The sequence below is a fragment of the Eublepharis macularius genome, chromosome 14, assembly GCF_028583425.1.
Source record: "Eublepharis macularius isolate TG4126 chromosome 14, MPM_Emac_v1.0, whole genome shotgun sequence".
Lineage (NCBI taxonomy): Eukaryota > Metazoa > Chordata > Lepidosauria > Squamata > Eublepharidae > Eublepharis > Eublepharis macularius.
The window spans coordinates 8,106,720-8,126,575 of record NC_072803.1 but is presented as its reverse complement, the minus strand read 5'-3'; the positions used below and the strand labels follow the sequence as shown (position 1 = coordinate 8,126,575).

General features: G+C 45.6%; 1 protein-coding gene across 1 annotated transcript in view; it reads right to left on the bottom strand.

Annotated features, from left to right (window-relative positions):
• GRIK4 (glutamate ionotropic receptor kainate type subunit 4) overlaps positions 1–19,856 on the bottom strand; it is a 363,935-nt gene that overhangs the window by 124,333 nt on the left and 219,746 nt on the right. Inside the window, exon 6 of the mRNA XM_054997839.1 lies at positions 19,009–19,062. Within this exon, the coding sequence (XP_054853814.1) occupies positions 19,009–19,062 (54 nt within the window). The remainder of the gene's footprint in view (positions 1–19,008; positions 19,063–19,856) is intronic.

Below are 19,856 nucleotides of genomic sequence, written 5' to 3'. Positions count from 1 at the left end.
GCAACATTTATAGATTTATGAAACGTATGCCCTTGGTGGCTGTTGCTTAGGCAACTGCATTCCCTTTTGCTGCCCTCTTCCACCTTTAGGTGAAAACTTTCTTGTTTGTTTTGGTGTTCCCTCAGTTCTCTCTCCTTCCTGCCCAATGTTTTAATTGTTGTTTTTATATATTTTAGGATTGGTTTTAATTGTTTTAATTATGTTATTGTCATGGTTTTTAAGATGCAATATATATATGGTTTTTAAGATGCAATATATATATATATATATATATATATATATATATATATATATATATATATATATATATATATATATATATATATATTAAAAAACTCTAATCTGGACTCTAATCTAGAGAACTGGGTTTGATTCCCCACTCCTCCACTTGAAGCCAGCTGGGTGACCTTGGGTCAGTTGCAGCTCTCTCAGAGCTCTCTCAGACCCACCACCTCACAGGGTGTTTTGTTATGGGGATAATAATGACCTACTTTGTAAACCGCTACGAGTGGGTATTAAGTTATCCTGAAGGGCGGTATATAAATATATCACCCTTCAGGATATATATATTTGCTAGCTGCTTTGGTGGCCCTTATGAGGACAAAAGGTAAGGTATACATTTTGTAAAATAAAATATATAAAACAAAATGAAGCAATTGTTTCATAGCAAGGACATCTCTAATCCTCTTGGATAAGTGCCGGAAAGAAGAACAACCAGCTGGGATAGCCATAGTAGGAAGTATCTCTCTTGTGCTTGGATCCGGAAACAGAAATTTCCAGCCACAAAGAAGACAAGAGTCAAGACATAAGCACCAGCTCAGTATCGCATACATACACTCAAGGCTTCTATATGCCACCGTAGTTCTTTGAGAAGTATTTGTCACCAGATCATACTACTTCAGTTAGGAAGACGGGATTAAATTTCTGAATTCTCTCTCTCCCCTGCCCTGATTAAGAAAACTCTTGTTTAGTCAAAGAGAAGGGTCTAAGCTAGTCTTCTCACATACGTCTAAATTTGAATATTTGGAAGGACTTTTTAATGAAGGAACTTTTCAACACTGGACCCCGTCCCACCTGCATATGAAATGGTACAGTCTAGCATCAGGTATCTGTCAAGCTGACCTGATGGCCTCCAGAGAAGATTTCTAGAAAGGGGATCCTTGATGGAACCAGGGCTTTTTTTCAGTTGGAACGTGGGGGAATGGAGTTCTGGAACCTCTTGAAAATGGTCACATGGCTGGTGGCCCCACTCCCTGCTCTCCAGACAGAGGGGAGTTTAGATTGCCCTCCGCACCACTCGGCATGGAGGGCAATCTAAACTCCCCTCTGTCTGGAGATCAGGGGGCGGGGCCACTAGCCATGTGGCCATTTTCTCCAAGGGCAACCCATTGAGTTCCACCACCTCTTTCCCCAGAAAAAAAGCCCTGGATGGAACTCTTCAGCAATCCTGGGAATGTGCCAATTGCCCCCTCCCTGCATTTACTAGCAGAGGAAGGCACTCCCGTGGGTGTTAGCAGCATTCCCTCTGAGACTACAGCAGACTTCAGGGTTTATAAATGCTAAGCTAAGTTGATTTATCACTCTTAAGCTGCCTGGAAAACATTTTGATTTATTCAGTAAACTGTACAAGATTACCCTAAGTGCCTGATGGTGTTTAAAAAAAAGTTTAGAACATTTATAATAGATTGTCTATCAATAGTTGCATTATAAACCACACATGTACAAAAATCAATTCTTCCTATAAATAGGAAGTAATCTGAAAAATAAGATGTAGCCAGTTTGGTGTAGTGATTAAGAGAGGCAGGATTCTAATCCGGAGAGCCAGGTTTGATTCCCCACTCCTCCGCTTGAAGCCAGCTGGGTGACCTTGGGGCAGTCACAGCTCTCTCAGAGCTCTCTCAGCCCCACCCACCCCACAGGGTGATTTGCTGTGAGGATAAAAATAACAGTTTGTAAACCTCTCTGAGTAGGCGTTAAGTTGTCCTGAAGGGCAGTATATAAATTGAATGTTGTTGTTGTTGTTGTTGTTGTTGTTGTTGTTGTTGTTGTTGTTGTTGCTGTTGCTGCTGCTGCTGCTGCTGCTGTTATTTCGGGCGCTGCTGGAAGGTTACTCAAGGTATGCTGCATGGACATAAACACTGCAGTTCCAGCTGCTGCCACACCCTGGTTAGGTCCACCCCCGAATCTCTAGCACTTCCATATTTGACCCACCAGCAGAACTTGGGGTCCCGTGTTATGAGCTGAATGTTACTACAACAGAAGTCTTTGAATACATTTATAGAATTCAAAGGTCTGTAATGATCATATATACTCTGAACTGTAGAACTTGATGCAAACTTTTCCTGTGTCAGGAAAGATCCTCTTCAAGATCACTGAAATGGAGTTCTAGAGATAAAGGCAACAGTTGGTCATGTGATTATTCAATACTCTGTGTTCTACAGTTAGATGTGAATATGCTCTTTAATATCCTTTCCCCTTTAATATCCTTGATAAATGTTTTGATATTTAAGAGCTAGGGCTATCAGCCTCCTAGTGCGGCCTGGAGATCTCTCAGAATTACAGCTGATCTCCAGACTACAGAAATCCGTTCCCCTGGAGAAAATCACTGCTTTGGAGGGGGACTTTATGACATCATGCCCTGTGGAGGTCCCTCAGACCCTTCCCCAAATTCCACTTCTCCAAGGCTCCACTCCCCAAATCTCCAGGAATTTCCCAATCCTGAGTTGGTAACCCTATATAAGAGCCCACTCTCAACCCTCCTCTTCCCCCTCACTGTATGCATGCATATATGTAAAAGGGGAGAAAATCCAGAAATAAATGAACTATGATGGAATTAGTTCTGTTCAGGGCTTTTTTTCTGGGAAAAGAGGTAGTGGAACTCAGTGGGTTGCCCTCGGCAAAAATGGTCACATGGCCGGTGGCCCGCCCCCTGATCTCCAGATAGAGGGGAGTTAAGATTGTCCACTCCCCTCTGTCTGGAGATCAGGGGGCGGGGCCACCAGCCATGTGACCATTTTCAAGAGGTTCCGGAACTCCGTTCCACCGCGTTCCAGCTGAAAAAAAGCCCTGGTTCCATTGCTGATTTTTAGAACCATGCAAAATATCTCATGTTCCCTGCTTGTGGTTTTGAGCATCTCAAGGCCTGCAAGAACCAGTCATTTCTTTGTTTGTCTATAATTTTCTCTCTGAACGTTGTCTCATTATTATTATAAATCAAGCCTCAGTGTGGCTACAATTAGTTTTATTCTAATGGATTTCTAGTCAGGGATTTCAGCTGAACAAATTGTTTTAATTAAAAGTTGTAATCAGATATATGAACCAATCGCTATATGGCATTGCCTATGCCAACATTTAAGATGCAATCCTAGGCACACTTTCTTGGGAGTAAGACCCATTGAATTGATTTCAAAGTAAACATAGGAGTGGGCTGTGTGGAGAAGACATCACACAGTGCAATCAATGCACGCTTCATCAGACCTAAATTTCACTGCTATGCAGTAAGAATTATTCTCCAGTTAAATGTGCATAAGAATGCAAACTCAGCTTCACATTCTTGGAAAAGGAAATAACAATAGACTGTGCCCACTCTGGGGACAGTGTGGTTTACTGGCTTGTGTGTCAGTGAGAAGGGCAGACTAGAAATGAAACAGAGTTAGAGTAGGATGGCAGAGACAGGCGCTTCAAATCCTTACTGCAGCATGAACCTTGCCCCATCGGTGGGGAAATGGTGTCTCTCAGGAGGGATGGTATGCTTCATGGCTACCACCACCTGGGCAGACTGCCACCAGGGAACCCTAGGTGCAAGTCCTTCCCTCATGCTGTACGGCTGAGGCTTTAGGAGCTTGATGGGGGGAACCCTTTGCCTGGCCGGCCAGGCCAAGGCCATTCCATGAATGGCTCACGCCCGGGGCAGTGGGGCTCACCCAGACAGGTCAAGGTGGTAGGTCTGGGGTGACCCCATGGCTTGACCTGTTCTGCCAATTAGCCTTTGCCGCAGTTTAATGTTGATGTTGTGTTTAATAAAGCAGCCCTTCATTCCAAAGCCTTGTGTCTCTCTCATTCTTCCAACTTGGGGGGGGGGGGGATGAAACAGAGTTAGAGTAGGATGGCAGAGACAGGCGCTTCAAATCCTTACTGCAGCGTGAACCTTGCTGTGTGCCCATGCACGAGTAACTCTCTCTCCACTCTTTTAGCCTAACCCACCTCACAAGATCGATGTGAGTATAAAATCTGGAAAGAGGAGAAACCACAAATGGCATCCTGAGATCCTTCCAGGGGGAGTGGGATAAAAGATTAACATACATGCAGAATTTATTTGTGTGTTTGTGTTTACACGCACAGATTTTAGCCCAATCTGAATCATGTTTCTTCAAAGCTGCTGTAGCATAGTGGTTAATTAAGTGGATGGGATGCAAATCAGTACTCTGCTGGTTCGAATTCCACTCCTGCCGTGAGCTTAGTAGGTGGCCTTGGGTCAGCCACTCTGCTTAGCCCCAGCTGTATTGTGGGTAGGGATCCCAGACCCCCGCTGGGGGTGGGGGATCTCCCGCCTCCGCTTCCCACACACTGCCCCCACTTAACTGAGCAGCGGGGGGGGGCATCTTCCTTGCGTGCTCCTGTGCCGCGCAGCATGCTCCTGTGCACCACAGCTGCCAGGATCAAGCCTGTTTTGGGCCGGATTAGGGCCGCTGCGGAGTGCAGGAGTGCTCCTGTGCTCCGCAGTGCTCAAAATGGGCCCGATCTGCAGCAAATGAGCCCGTTTTCAGCATCTGTGGAGCACAGGAGTGCTCCTGCACTCCACAGTGCCCAAAACAGGCCCGTTCTGCCATGGATCGGACCTGTTTTGAGGCGCTGCGGAGCGCAGGAGCACTCCTGCGCTCCACAGCACCTCAAAACCGGGCCCGATCTGCGGCAGAACGGCCCGTTTCAGGCACATTCTGCAGTGCCCGGCCACGCGATGACATCACCCCGAAGTGACGTCATTGCGCTTGTGGGGGCACGAGTGCGCGCTCTGCGCGCATGCACCTCCCTCTCCCAAAAGGTAAGTGCCAGGCCCCTGTCCCCCCGCCGGGAGACTGAGGGGGCCTGGGAACCCTAATTGTGGGGAGGTTAATAATAACGTTGACTTTGTTCACTGCTCTGAGTGGGGCACCAATCTGTCTAGAATAGTGATATATAAGCACCGTTTATTATTATTATTATTATTATTATTATTATTATTATTATTATAACTAAATCCCATTGATTTTAGTGGGATTGCAAGTAAGCCTGTTTAATGGGGTAGACTAGTTTGAGAGCTAGCAACTCAATCCTATAGGTCCTCAGCAAAGGCAAAAGTTAGTCAGCACTCTGTTTAGGATTTGCAATTAAGTACTCTCATTTTCCGTTTCTCCCCCCATGTACTGCAAGTTGCAGTTTTGCAGGGGAGTTGGTGTACGCATGGGGCAAGTAGAGGGCGATCCTGTTTTTAGGGCCTTGTTCTTGGTCCTGCACCCTCCAGCCACGAGAAAGAACTTTTTCTAAGAACTTGGTCCAAAGAACACGTCAGCGAAGAAGGAAAGATCTACCAATAGGGACAAGGCTCATTTCAGACACATCCTAAGAGAAATATATATACAATCCATGAGAACGTCTAACTGCAGATGGAAACCCTATTAAATAATGAGAGAAGCTGTCAGAAGATGAATAGATGATATGTATATTTTAAAGGGGAGGATATTAAACTAATGGGAAACGGTAAGAGGAAATTACAGACATAAGACAACGGAAAGATTTTGAACGTTGAACAGCCTGCAAGAACAATGGATGGACAGACAGCTATATACAGTGAAATAGCAAAGAGTCCAGTAGCACCTTTAAGGCTAACCAACTTTATTGTAGCATAAGCTTTTGGGAACCACAGCTCTCTTTGTCAGATGCAACTTTATTGTAGCATAAGCTTTCGGGAACCACAGCTCTCTTTGTCAGATGCAACTTTATTGTAGCATAAGCTTTCGGGAACCACAGCTCTCTTTGTCAGATGCAACTTTATTGTAGCATAAGCTTTCGGGAACCACAGCTCTCTTTGTCAGATGAAGAAATGATGATGAAGGCAATTTCTTGCTGAAATACATTTGGTTTGTCAGTTATATAATGATCTAGTGTGCTGTTATGTTAACTGGTTAAGGAGGTTTTGTTAACGTATTATATTTCATATAGTTTTAAGGCATTTCTAGTATCGTTTATTAAATTCATCTCTCTCCTCACTAGTTCATTATACGTTTTCCTCAACCATTTGCTTATTTGAAACACATCTGCTTGCCTAAATTAAGGCTGCACAAGGGGTTAGTGTATTTAATTAATGTGCATTCTTCCCTGGAAAGAAAGAATTTAACTTAGAATATCTGTTTATCTTTTTCATTAGACTCCTTATGTCTAAATAATGTTTTGTGGCTTTGTAAAACAGGCACAGAACACAAAGCGTTTTAGGCAATAAATCTGTGGTTCTTGAAAGCTTATGCTACGATAACGTTGGTTAGTCTTAAAGGTGCTACTGGACTCTTTGCTATTTTGCTACTGCAGACTAACACAGCTAACTCCTCTGGATCTATAAAGAGTGAACGCTCATCACAGCTCTCGGACAGATCATGCCCACCTGTGTACCCCTAACTTTTTCTCTCATTCTCCAAGTTTGAGAAACTCGGCAGTAGGTCACTCATGGGAAGAACATGCCTTAGTGCACCACCGTCATCCTCCCTCTTCCAAGAGGCACAAGGCAACTTCCGCAGGAACAGTTGGAGTTATTATTATTGTTAGTTTATAGTCTACCTCTATCACTGAGATCCAAGGTTGATTACACAATGCAAGTGAAAATACAGTATCATCAATAGCTAGGACATTCACTGAACAAACTACAGGAATGAACAACAGTTAGGACATTCAGTGAAAGAGATATAATAGGGTATGGTGGTGGTAGAACGCGCCCTTGAGTCATAGCAGACTTATGGTGCCCCCTGACGGGGTGTTTATGGCAAGAGACTAAGAGAGGTGGTTTGCCATTGCCTGCCTCTGCCACCCTGGACTTCCTTGGAAGTCCCCCATCCAAGTACTAACCAAGGCCGACCCTGCTTAGCTTCTGAGATCTGATGAGATCAGGCTCTCCTGGGCTATCCAAGTCAGGGTACAATAGGATATGGTAGCAGAAAATTTGAAAAACACGCATAAAGATGAAATCTGTCTGAAACAAAGCATAAGTAATTTACATGGCGTGCAACCCTCTAGAACTTTGCTTCTCTTCTAAGAACTCTCAAGCATGAACCTCGCTGGGTGACCATGTACTATTCAATCTGTCTCCAATCTTTCTTTTAGCCTTACCTACCTCACAGGGTTGTTGTGAGTATAAAATTTGGAAAGGGCAGAAACTATTTATGCCTTCTTGAGATCCTTGCAGGAGAAGCACTCTGCTGAACCAGTCCCACAGGCTATTTAAACTACCGTCCCGTTTCCCACAAGAACCAAGAAGGCCAAAAAGCATAGCATGGAGGCCAAAAGCTCCCAACCCCAGTTGTCCCAGCCAGTGGTAGTCAGAGGTACACTGCATGTGAATATGGGCATTCCATTTAGCCATCTGTCGAATAGCCAACATAGATGAGATTGAGAGGAAGTGTTTTGGCTGTCTGAGGCCACCATATCAGCAAGGGCAATGATGACTGGTTGCTTAACCAGTCATCATTGCAACTCTGCTGGTTGCTTAAGTGGAGCTTGACATCTTGGGAGGTGTTGCTTGCCATGAGTAACAAGGGGACCTTGGCCTGACTGGGGCCACACAGAATATTGGTACGTGGCTGGTCAAGGAGGCCCCGAAATATTTGTCGCAGCAGCAGAATAAAGCTTCAAGAAGAGGCGAAGTAGGAAAGCAAAGAATGAACAGGGACGAACAGAAGTAAATAATAACAACAATAACAACAACATTCGATTTATATACCGCCCTTCAGGACAACTTAATGCCCACTCAGAGCAGTTTACAAAGTATGTCATTATTATCCCCACAACAAACACCCTGTGAGGTGGAAAGGGCTGAGAGAGCTCCAGAGATGTGACTAGCCCCAGGTCACCCAGCTGGCTTCAAGTGGAGGAGTGGGGAATCAAACCCGGTTCTCCAGATTAGAGTCCCACGCTCTTAACCACTACACCAAATAACACACAAGCACGGCAGAAATAGAATTTTTTTAGTGGAATATACCAATTCATTACATGAAAAAAGCTCTCGTCATGTACAAGATCATTAGAAAACATGAAAATGTGATGTGTATTGACAATGGCAAATGTAATATTGCTATTTATAAAGTGCCTAAAATGGCTAGGCTCTGTCCAAAAATTAAAAATAAAGCATGTCCTATCCAAAGGCTTGCAATTTAAATGTAAAAATGAGACAGATTAAGGAAAGGAGAATTAATGAAGGGAATAAGGGAATCAGGTAATTAAAAGTGTCTTTAGGAGGTGGGAGGGGCTCCAGCTCAGTGATAAAGCATCTGCTTGGCATACGGAAGGAACCAGTGTCGATCATTTCCAGTTAAAGGACCGGGTGGCAGGTAATGTGAAAGACCTCTGCTTGAGATCGTCAAGAGAGGCTGCCGGTCAGAGTAGACAATACTGACCTCGATGGACCAAGAGTCTAAGGCAGCTTCATGTTTTCACGTGGCATGTCCTCCATGAAATTGTCTCCTCTTCTTTTAAAGTGATTAGAAAAAAGGCGGCATGGTATAGAGCCTGGACTCTTCAGCTCTTGGAAGCTAAGCAGGGCTGGTACTTGGATGGGGAACTGCCAAAGAAGACTACAGAGTTCTTTTTTCAAGAATTCTGTATTATTTTGATCTTCTACGGGGTGGTTCATCCAAGCGTGTGTGTTACTTGATTCTTTCTGTTGCTAGATTAATTTAAATGGCTGGCAGCTGAGCATGAGGTTCACTTACCATTATCACTGCCTAAAAACTGTCTGAAGCTCTGACAGCTTGCCTAGCTACAGAGGAACCCAAATCACATGCACACAAAGAAACATGAGTTCTTGGCCATTTCACTCCTTCCATGTATGTGTTATAACGGCTCTCAGACTCATCTGGGGGCCTGAGTTGCGGGCGATGCAGGGGGAGGCGAGCGGGGGTAGCGGCATGGTGGCCGCCATGTTGTGGAGGGGTGGGGAGTGTCCAGGGGCCAGGTGACTCTGCCCAGGCACATCCGCCGCAGACCCCTGGTCGGATAGCTGATCCCCACCCCTCAGCACTTGGCCCGTGGCGGCAGGGAAGGAGGACATGCCAGGGCCGAGGGATGGGAAATGCGAGCCACAAATAGGGGTGTGTAGGCAGGCAGTGGCGGTGAACGCACCTCACGAGGTGGTGGCGACCGCCCCGTCTGAGGCCTTGGTGGTGAGCAGGCCTTGTGAGGTGACAGGGGATGATCCACACAGGGGTGTACACCCACCTGGCATCCCACTGACTGTCATCCCATGGTTCCCCCACTCAGCAGGGGTCTGAGGGGGCATGTGGGTCATTGGCTTGGCAGGCGGGTCAGCTGTTGCTCGGATCTGTGCCCTATGCACGCCTTTGCTCCATGAGCTGTAATCTCAATAAAGTTGTGGCCTCTTTACCTCCAGCACTGTGTCCGTGTGTTTCTTGTCGCTGTGCCCCCTCCCCGCTCTCCTCCCCCCCACTTAGCACTCGCCTGCAAATATCTCCCCTTAGTAGCCTATTTCCTCTTGCTCCCCCCCAATGGAAAATCAGTTACAAGAAATAAGCGGGGAAGGTAAGCTGATAGGGAAGATAAATCATGGAAAGAGAATCATGGACAGCAGTTCCACTTGGCAGCAGACGGACCTGGGCGGCTCTCATACGGAGTCCATCCCACATGACCTGGATCCAACCATGTGAGCGGAGCAGCCTCCACCAAATAGTTCCGCATTTCAGGCCACATGAAAATTCTGTCAGAGGTCATTGGTTTGCAACACCTCCTTCACACGTGCTAATTTCTGCTTGAGTCCAAAATCACCGGGTACTGCAGTGGCCCCATGTCATGAAATTCAGCCTTTGTGCAAGACTGACCCATGAAAACATTTGCTTCGGGTTCCAGGGCAGTTATGAACTCATTCGGCATAAGTGCATCAGCGGACACAAGATTATCACCCGTGTCCTAACCTTCTGCCAGAGGCTTCTATCTGTTTTAAACAGGCGGCATTTTCTCTCCGCTGAACTGTCTAATTAGTGGGATTTAAAGTCACGGTGAGTCACCGATCTTGATGGAAAGCAGCCAGACGTGCATCTCTTCAGTCTGACATCCCCAGATCCACAAAGATGCAGGGAAAGAAACTAATTTCCATCAAGTGCACTGAAGAAGGGAGGGGGAGAGAGCATTGGACAAGAAAAGTTCCCAGCTGACCCATCTTTTCAAATGTAATAAGCTCTCTTTGCTCTCCAAAGAGCTGACCTTCATAACATGCTCATGCAAGAGAATCAACCTCTGGCCCCCTTTCCCGCCTTTTATGTTGGATGACTTTTCCATCTCCGATTAGTTTAATATCCTGGCTTTTAAATATACATCCCCCTTCCTTCCCCTCTCAGAGATATCCCCCTACCAAGAACCTGATTTAGCCAGTCCTTCCGCTGGACATAAAGCCCAGTCACGCTGATTTTATCTTTTTTTTTCCTCTCAGCCAAGATATGATTGCAAAAACTCCAAGGGTTCATTAGTGGCTTGATAATCCCTCTAGATTTATTAGTTGAAATGGCTCCTCTCCCATCTCTCTTCCTCATTTAAATATTACTAATTTCCTTAAATTTTTCTTCCATCTGCTCAGGTTTTCAAGTCCGTTTCTCCTTCCTCTTTAATGAATCTTGTCAGAAGCGCAGTTAGTCTGAGGTGGGCCTAGACTTTTCAATAAATTAATCTATAAACTAGGGAGCAATAGGTAGTACTTTTTCTTTACCGAGCTTTACAGCAGCCTCACAAGGGCATCAAAAATTTAATCAGGAGCAGAAAATTGTGCCCACAGAAGCACGCAACGGACATAATTAACTCCAGCCCCACATGCAATCGGAAAAGCTTGCCTCGAGCCCAGAATGACTGTTTGCTTTAAAAGAAGAGAGAGCCAGTTTGGTGTAGTGGATAAGAGTGCGGGACTCTAATCTGGAGAGCCGGGTTTGATTCCCCACTCCTCCACTTGAAGCCAGCTGGGTGACCTTGGGCTAGTCACAGCTTCCCGGAGCTCTCTCAGCCCCACCCACCTCACAGGGTGTTTGTTGTGGGGATAATAATGGCAAACTTTGTACACTGCTCTGAGTGTTAAGTTGTCCTGAAGGACAGTATATAAATCAAATGTTGTTGTTGTTGGCTGTTGTGGGTTTTCCGGGCTGTATTGCCGTGGTCTTGGCATTGTAGTTCCTGACGTTTCGCCAGCAGCTGTGGCTGGCATCTTCAGAGGTGTAGCACCAAAAGACAGAGATCTCTCAGTGTCCTACAGTGAACTACAATGCCAAGACCATGGCAATACAGCCCGGAAAACCCACAACAGCCATCGTTCTCCGGCCGTGAAAGCCTTCGACGTTGTTGTTGTTGTTATTCAGAGGAGTTAGCCATGTTAGTCTGTAGTAGCAAAATAGCCAAGAGTCCAGTAGCACCTTTAAGACTAACCAACTTTATTGTAGCATAAGCTTTTGAGAACCACAGCTCTCTTTGTCAGATGCTTCTGACAAAGAGAGCTGCGGCTCTCGAAATTTTATGCCACGATGAAGTTGGTTAGTCTTAAAGGTACTACTGGACTTATTGTTGTTGTTATTGTTATTATATGTAAATGTGCCACCCCGCAATAATTAACGTGCCTCAAACCAGATACATCTGACGAAGAGAGCTGTGGCTCTCGAAATTTTATGCTACGATGTTGGTTAGTCTTAAAGGTGCTACTGGACTCTTGACTATATTGTTGTTGTTGTTATATGTACATGTGCCACCCCCCAATAATTAACGTGCCTCAAACCAGGAATGACTGCTTGCTTTGCAAAAGTGCTATATGTATACAATCTCCTCCTCACCCCGCCGCACAGCTTCATGTTGAAGCAGAACACACAATACCTCAAGCCAGGAATGATGGTTCGATTTATAAGAGCAACGCCTACTGAACCTGTAGTGCAGACGAGACGCTCTTCTTGGGTGATTCAGTAGGGTCATCAGCCAATCAAAGCCTGGCCGTTTCCACACTACTCACCTTCATCCGGAACGCTGTGGAACGTCGCGAAAAAACCACGGAAGATAGCGTCTTCTCACGTGAGTTTTGCGCGACGTCGTGCAAAACTGGAGCAAGAAGACGCTATCTTCTGCGTTTTTTTCACGACGTTCCGCAGCGTTCCAGATGAAGGTGAGTAGTGTGGAAACAACCCTCAACTGGACTCATCATCTGAGATTAGCAGGATGTTTTCCCCCCTCTCCACAAGCATTATTTTGTCTGTTCTGGGCAAAATTCAAAGTGCTGGTTCTTACGGTAAAGGCCCCAAATGGCTTGGGGTTGGGATATATGAGGGACCACCTCCTACTGTACTGTCCAGCCTATCAGTAAAGATCCTTTCTGTAATCCCTGCTCTCTGTGCCCCCATCTGCAGTGGTGAGGCAGGTGACCAAAGACAAGGCTTTTTTAGTGGTGGCCCCTTGCCTTTGAAATATCCTCCCCTTTGTGGCTCTGCTAATGCCAACCACATTGTCCTTTAGGCACTAGACCAAAACATTTTCTCTTTTTACTCATGCTCCACTCTTTAAAACCTGGCATATCAAGCTGCCTTCATGGTGTGCTTCTAGCCTGAGGACTGCTTTATGAATATCATTTTAGGCTAGGGATCCCATTCTCCCAGTGGGGACAAAGGATACCCCACTCCCAGCCTCTGCCTCCCCTCACCTTGCTGGCAAGGGGAAAGGTGCAGGGATGGGGCAAGAACCCCCTCAGATTGCTTCCGCATCAAGCTGGCAATGACCATCATTCCCAACATGCTATGGAAGCTCAAGGTCTCACCAGGGGCTGATCGGGGGCCGGTTTTTACTCAATCATCCCCTGGCACAACCCGTTGCTTCCACGTCGTGCTGGGAATGATGTCATTCCCAACACGACACAGAAGCAATCCAGAGTGTACTTTGCGAGCACACAAGGTAACTATTCCTGGCGTACTCCTCCCACACACACACCATCTCCTGGTTTGAGCCCCGTGGGACCTGGCAGGCCATTGCATGTTGTTTAATGCTGTTTTTATGCCACCAACTTAATTTATAGTTCGTTTTATCATTCTTACATTGTTCTTTTTAAGATCTGATTTTATTGCTTTTCCTGCGTGAACAGCCTCAAGTATTTTCTAAATCAGTAATAAAATGGGTTAGAAATGGCAGAATTTCAGACACAGCCTCTTCCTCAATCCATCTGTACTAATCTCTGGGTTTTTTTTATGGAGGCACAAAGGATGTCTGATCAAAATGTAAGCAGCGCTTAATTGAGAATAGAGGCCCTAAAGGTTGCAATGCTTGGGACAGGACTAGAAAGTCATAGCAAGACAGTGGCGGAGAGGCAGCGGACTTGCTTTGCTTGCAGAAGGTCCCTAATTCCCAGCATCCCTAACTGAAGTATTTCAGATACTTAGTGATTGGGAAGACTTTTCTCTGCCTGGGAGAGCTGGTGCCAGCCAGTGTAGCCAATACTGAGCTAAATGGACTGATGATTTGGTTCCACCAAAGGCAACTTCAGACGCCTGTGGGAAAGGGCCATGCCCCTGCCGTGGAGCACTGGCTTTGCATGCAGAAATTCCCAGGATCCTCAACAGCCTGGCTTCTCCAGTTACAAGGTCTCATTGGTAGCAGGCACTGGCAAAGACCTCTCTTTACCAGGAACCCTTGAGAGCTGCTGCCCGTCAGAGTAGACAATACTTAGAGCCAAGCTACACATGACGCCTTACACAGGTTGGACACTTGTCAGCTTCCCTCAAGTTTTGATGGGAAATGTAGGCGTCCTGGGTTTACACCACGGCTCTCCATTACAGCTGCAAGACCAGGATGTGCCTACATTTCCCATCAAAACTTGAGGGAAGCGGACAAGTGTCCAACCTGTGTCAGGCCTCACTTGTAGCTTGGCTCTGAGATTAAAGATCTGGTTGAGGGTAAGGCACAGTCATATGTACCTAGCCAGAGACCAAGGGTTATCTGCAAATATAGCTGATGTGTGTAGCTCTGGGGATGGCAGCATTCCAGAAGATAAGCTCCACTTCATCGGAGGCTTGACCGCAACCCTGAGCAGGCCTTAACAGATTTGCCCTCATGTAGGCAGGAAATTGTGGTGGAAACGACTCAGCGGCAGCCGGAGGATTGTACAGAAAGCTGCTACTTGGGGTCTCAGCTGGAACCAATGCTCTGTCAGCGAAAAGAAGGCGGCTCTCTCTTCTTTAATGGGTCTTTTTACATATCCTGTCTTTCTGCCCCTCCCCCTCCAGCTTCCAGCATTCCATCTATTCCATTCCCTTAACTTTGGATTACTGTTCCTTCCCGCTTTCTTCCATCTGTTTCAGTCTCTAGCTCACCCAAACACACAGCACGCTCTTCGCTCCTTCCTGGTGTGTGTAGGCATGCATGTGTACATTCACACCATAAATATTCATTGAAATTATGAAGCGCCATTGGAGTTGGATGGCCCCTCCAGTTAATCACCTAACCTATCCCATTGCATTCAAGGCAGCAGAGGATTCATTATCCCTAAACCTGTCTTAGTAAATGGGTGTCTGATCTCATCTGTGTGATCTCAGGAGACGGCTATTCTGCCTTGCCCCCACCTCACTTTGGCATTAACCCTCTTGACTCCTCTAGGCAAGGCAGAGGAAATTAGCCTGATGTTTACCCGGGGCTTTCCAGTCCTGCTGCTTAAGCCCATTATTGTGTGTTTTAACACCAAGCAGTAGCAGAGTGCGGGATTTAACTATATGGTTCTCCATTAAGGCAAATGGGAGCTGTAAAACTCATTTCTCATATGAATTGTGTTGAAAATGGCACTCAGCACAGCCTGCTACTCTCACACTCTCCCCTGTGCCTCCAAGACACACACACCCCACAACACAAACACAGACACACACACTGAATAGCACAAGTGCTTCATTCTTTTTCTGCAACACAGTGGATGTCTACAATGCAGAACTTCTTTGTGGGTAGATTTGAGAATACAGTTGACGTGGTCAAACCCATGAAGTGGCAACTGTTCCCATTAATGTGTTAAAAGAACCAAGGGGATATACCAATATATGTGTGGACTGTCCACAGAGAGGGGAGGAAATTGTGAACAATGGGGTAAATACACAACAAAATGACACCTCTATGGAAAACAGTACAGTGGCCATTCACAGTGGCTGTAACAGTTTCTGTTTTAAGTTCTGGCTAATACAATTAAATCTATTATTGCTTTCTAATTGAGCATTTATCTCTGCAGCCATGAATCTATTAGCCGTTGATAACTCCCTCTTCTTTATAAGAAGTCCCATTATAACACCCATTAAACCGCATTCTGGCGTGGAAATATTGTCCCTTGCAATGAAAAAATAAGCATTTTATACTTAATGTTAAAGACATCAAAAATAAAAGAAAACTATATCTCAGCACTCAGAAGGTTATTTTTCATTGTGTGTTTTTAGGAGCAAACTTGTGCTGTGGGGGGAAGCCAGTAAAATTGTACCTTGCTTGCAATAACAAAACACCTCAGTCTGGCCCTGCGCCTAAGTAAAGATGGGGCTTGAACCACAGAGAGTGTCAGCCCACGCCATATCAGCAGTGAAGCCATACTGGGAAGCTGCTTATTTATTCATTAAAACGTCTACCCCATTTTTTAGTATAAAATATCCAGTGTGGCTTATTTCATGATAAGATCCTCTTATGAAAAATACATCACAAATATTATTAAACTAAACACCACCATAACCACAGCAAATGTGTCACAGAGACCATAAAACAGAACCCAATGACTTCCAATAAACAGCCTAACGATATCCAAAGGCTGTCTAAATAAATTAGAAGCCTCTTAGCTACAACAACCTAAAGCACAGTGTCCATTCATCACACCAGAAAAGAAGTTTTAATTATCCTCCTACGAAGTCGGGAGAGTAGAACCAGCTGGGTCTGACATGGAATTCCCTGATCTTGGTGTGACTACTAAAAAGGCCCTGCCGCATGGGGCTACTGGCTGAACCTCTTACAAAAGCAGAAGTTGGCCCTTCAGGCATTCTGATCCCCAGGGGTCATTTTGTAGAAAAAGAGCTGGAGGAACTCATTAGCATAACTTATTAGCTTAACTCATTAGCATATGCCACGCCCTTGCCATCACTGGAAGTGTGTCATTAGCATAACTGATTTGCATATGCCACACCCCCTGACATCACCTATCCTGGCTGTTTTGGACCCAATCCTGGCCATTCAGGGCCGAAATTGCACCCAAAATGGCAAAAAGGGGCTGAAAATGTCCGAAAAGGGGCCCAAAATGGTTAGGATTGGGCCGCTGCTGAGTGGGAGAGTGATCCACCACCCGTCAGAGGCCCGATCCGGGACGTTTTGGCCCCAATCCAGGCTGAAACAGGCCCCAAATGGCCAAGAGTCAGGTGGGCGGGGCCACCTGACATGTGACCTCTTTGGGGAACTGCCGGAACTGTGTTCCTGCGCGTTCCCCCTCAAAATGAACCCTGCTGATCCCACACCCAATCTTATGCTTTCTTTCTCTATTCTGCAACACTGAAGGCACCAGTAACCAGACCAGGAGACTTCTGGTTCATGTCCCAATCTTAACACGGCCATGTGGCGTATTACGACCTTATTATGGCACGGCTCTGACATGCACACCTATCATTTCATGTGAAGGGTCACAAACAATGGTTTTGCCACACACAGTAAACAACTTGAGCAAACCAGACTTTCAAGTACATGGAGGGGCAGAGGGAGGCAAAAATTCCAAGTCTACAGAAACTAACAAGAAGCCTGATGGACAGGAACGCTTGTTTTAATGGCTTTGAAGCACAGCAGATAAAACTGCCAAGGAAAGGTTTTAAAAAATCATTTATATGGCATAATGGAGCTATTGAGAAACCATCAGTAGAGCCCCTCACGAAGATTTGCAAACGAGGAGTATTTGCCAATGGCAGGAGAAATTTCTCACAAAAGTTAATTTCAGGAGGAGCAGGAAGAAATTTGATTCAGAGTCTACCCAAAGCTAAACTTGAATTACACCATTAGAAAGCTGATGTCAATTTCAAAAAGCCAGAAAAGGAACTATAGCTAATTCCCCTTATTAACGTCCTCCTCCCACCAGCGCGAGACAGAGATCAACCTCCCATTAAAAATAAAGCAGACGGCCCCCACTCCTACGTGTGCGAAAAGGAGGCAGCTTTGCCAAGGAAAAAGAAGCTCAAAACACATTTGAAAGCTCTACAAGGGAGGTTTTTGCACCATACAGCCCTCTTACAGGCAAAGTTGCAAATGGCAGCTGTTTTGCAAAGCACTGGGTTGGATCCAGACTAAAATTCCCAAAGGCAGAAGGGGCAGGTTCCTAAACACGAACCAGGGGCAGGTTTGTGAAAGTTCATGGTTCATGGTTCGTGAAATTTGACAAACCACGAACCGCATGGTTCGGGTTTTTTCTGGTTCGTGCCAATCTCTAGCCTGGATCCAACCCATCATATCCATGGCCCCTTGCTAATCCTGAAACTACTGCTGCCAAATTAAAGACCCTGGACAAGCTGGGTCCTGCCTAGACTCCCCAACTATGGCAAAGATCATTAACAGCCTCCCATCATGATCTCACAAGATTATATCTTCAACCTTCTAGCTGTCGTTGGTTGCAATCTGAAACAAGGAATGAGGACCTGGTTACAAGCAGCATACAAATATAACAAGAGCAATTTTTCTGGCTCAGACCAAGAGCCCACATGGTCAGGCATTTCAACAGATGCCAGGCAGACACCTCTGGGGTGCTCACAACCAAGGCACAAATGTTATAACGTTCCCCTGTTTTTTGTTCCTTGCAACTGGTATTCACAGTCTCTCTACACGTTACTTCTACGAGTTCTGCATGGAGCCAACCTGTGTTCTGTTCAGACACACATCACCTCGGGGATTGGCTTCTATTTTTTTTAAAAAGCATGCAAATGGGCTCAGAAGGCTGCCACTGGGAGAGGGTAAGTTCCTGCCTTTCTCCCGAGCTTTTTTCCCCATCCAAAAACAGTGCAGCGGGGAGACATTTCCCCATTTCTGCTGCTCCATGTGGAGGTATTGTGTGCACGTGCAGCAGCAGAAAGGGGGAAAATTCTTCTTCCCGGCACTGTTTTTGCACAGGAGAAAAAAGCTTGAGAGAAAGGCAGCTTTCTGATCCCATTTAAATGCTTAAAAAAAAAAAAACAGAAGCCAATCTCTGAGCTGATGTGGGTCTGTGCAGAGCATGGGTTGTCTCCGTGAAGAACACGTAAAAGAAGTAACATGTAAAGTGACTGCTAAAGGTACACTGGCTTCAAACATGGGGGTTCTATTGAGCTGTACTGACTATTACCCATTGATAGTTTGATATTCCACAAATTTCTCTACTCTTTTGAAAAACTGTTCACTCTGTGCAAACTGCCTTCCTCACCATTTGCATTGCAATGTAAAAAAAGCCCGAACTTTTTTTTTTGCAATGAGTTTTTTGGGGGGAAAAAACTGCCAGAAGACAAAGAATTTTGGCAGTACCAAGATTATTAAAAAATGAGTAGCTTTGGCTCAGCTGTTAGTGATTTATACGGCTCTCATCCCAGCTATTTCACAACCGACCAAGCCATTAAAATATATATATATAAGTTTGCATATCTAGAGAAACCCCCAGATTTCTCTGCTCTGCCTTTCATTTGGTGGCACTGGCAGATGTGCCAGACACATCAGAGAATCTGACAGCTCCAGCAGGTCACCTTTCATCAACAAAGCTCTTATGCAGGGGCGGAGGGAGCTGAGAAAATGTCTTACCAGATTAGTGAAGATATATGTGTAATAAGCCGACACCATTCCCAGTTCCGCTGCCTGCAAAGGAGAGGAGGAGAGGAATTAGACAGGTGAGAGGGACTGTAGAACTGCTGCAAGCTTTTGCTGTGGGCACAATCCTTTTGTTATCCTTTCATCAATACACCAATGTGAGGCCACCCCATTTTTTCACTTTCAGTCCAGTATGCATGTAAACTAAGACGTATGACTGACCAAGGTCAATAAGACCATCTTAGCAAGTATGCACAGGATATGGGGAGAGGCCATAGCTCTGTGGCAGAGTATCTGTCTTGTATAGAAAAGGTCCCAGGTTCTATTCCTGACATCTCCTGGTAGCCTCCAGGAAAGACCCTTTGGGACTCTGGAGAGCTGCGGCTACTCAGAGTAGACAGTGCTGGTCTGGATGGACCACTGACAGCTTCATATATAGGACTGTGGCCTGTATCATTTGCTAGTAGGCATTGAATTTGCCAGATTATGGTGAATACATGTCAAGAGGTATGTGTTGGATGGCAGAACATTAGCTTTTGCTTGTCTTGCGCATTACTGATAGCCAAGGGGACGGAACAAAGAGAGAAGCACATTTGCTCGTGGGAGCAGAGTGCCACCAATCTGTCCTTTAAAGTTGCAGTCCAGTCGAATGCGCTGTTAGCCAACAGTCCCAACACTGCCAGTTAGGCAGATGAGTAAACATTAGGACTAGAGATGGGCACGAACTGGGGGGAAAACGAACCATGTGGTTCGAGGTTCATCAAATTTCATGAACCATGGACTTTCATGAACCTGCCCCACCCACCCGGTTCTCAAACCGGTTTGTTTGGTTTGTGAAAACA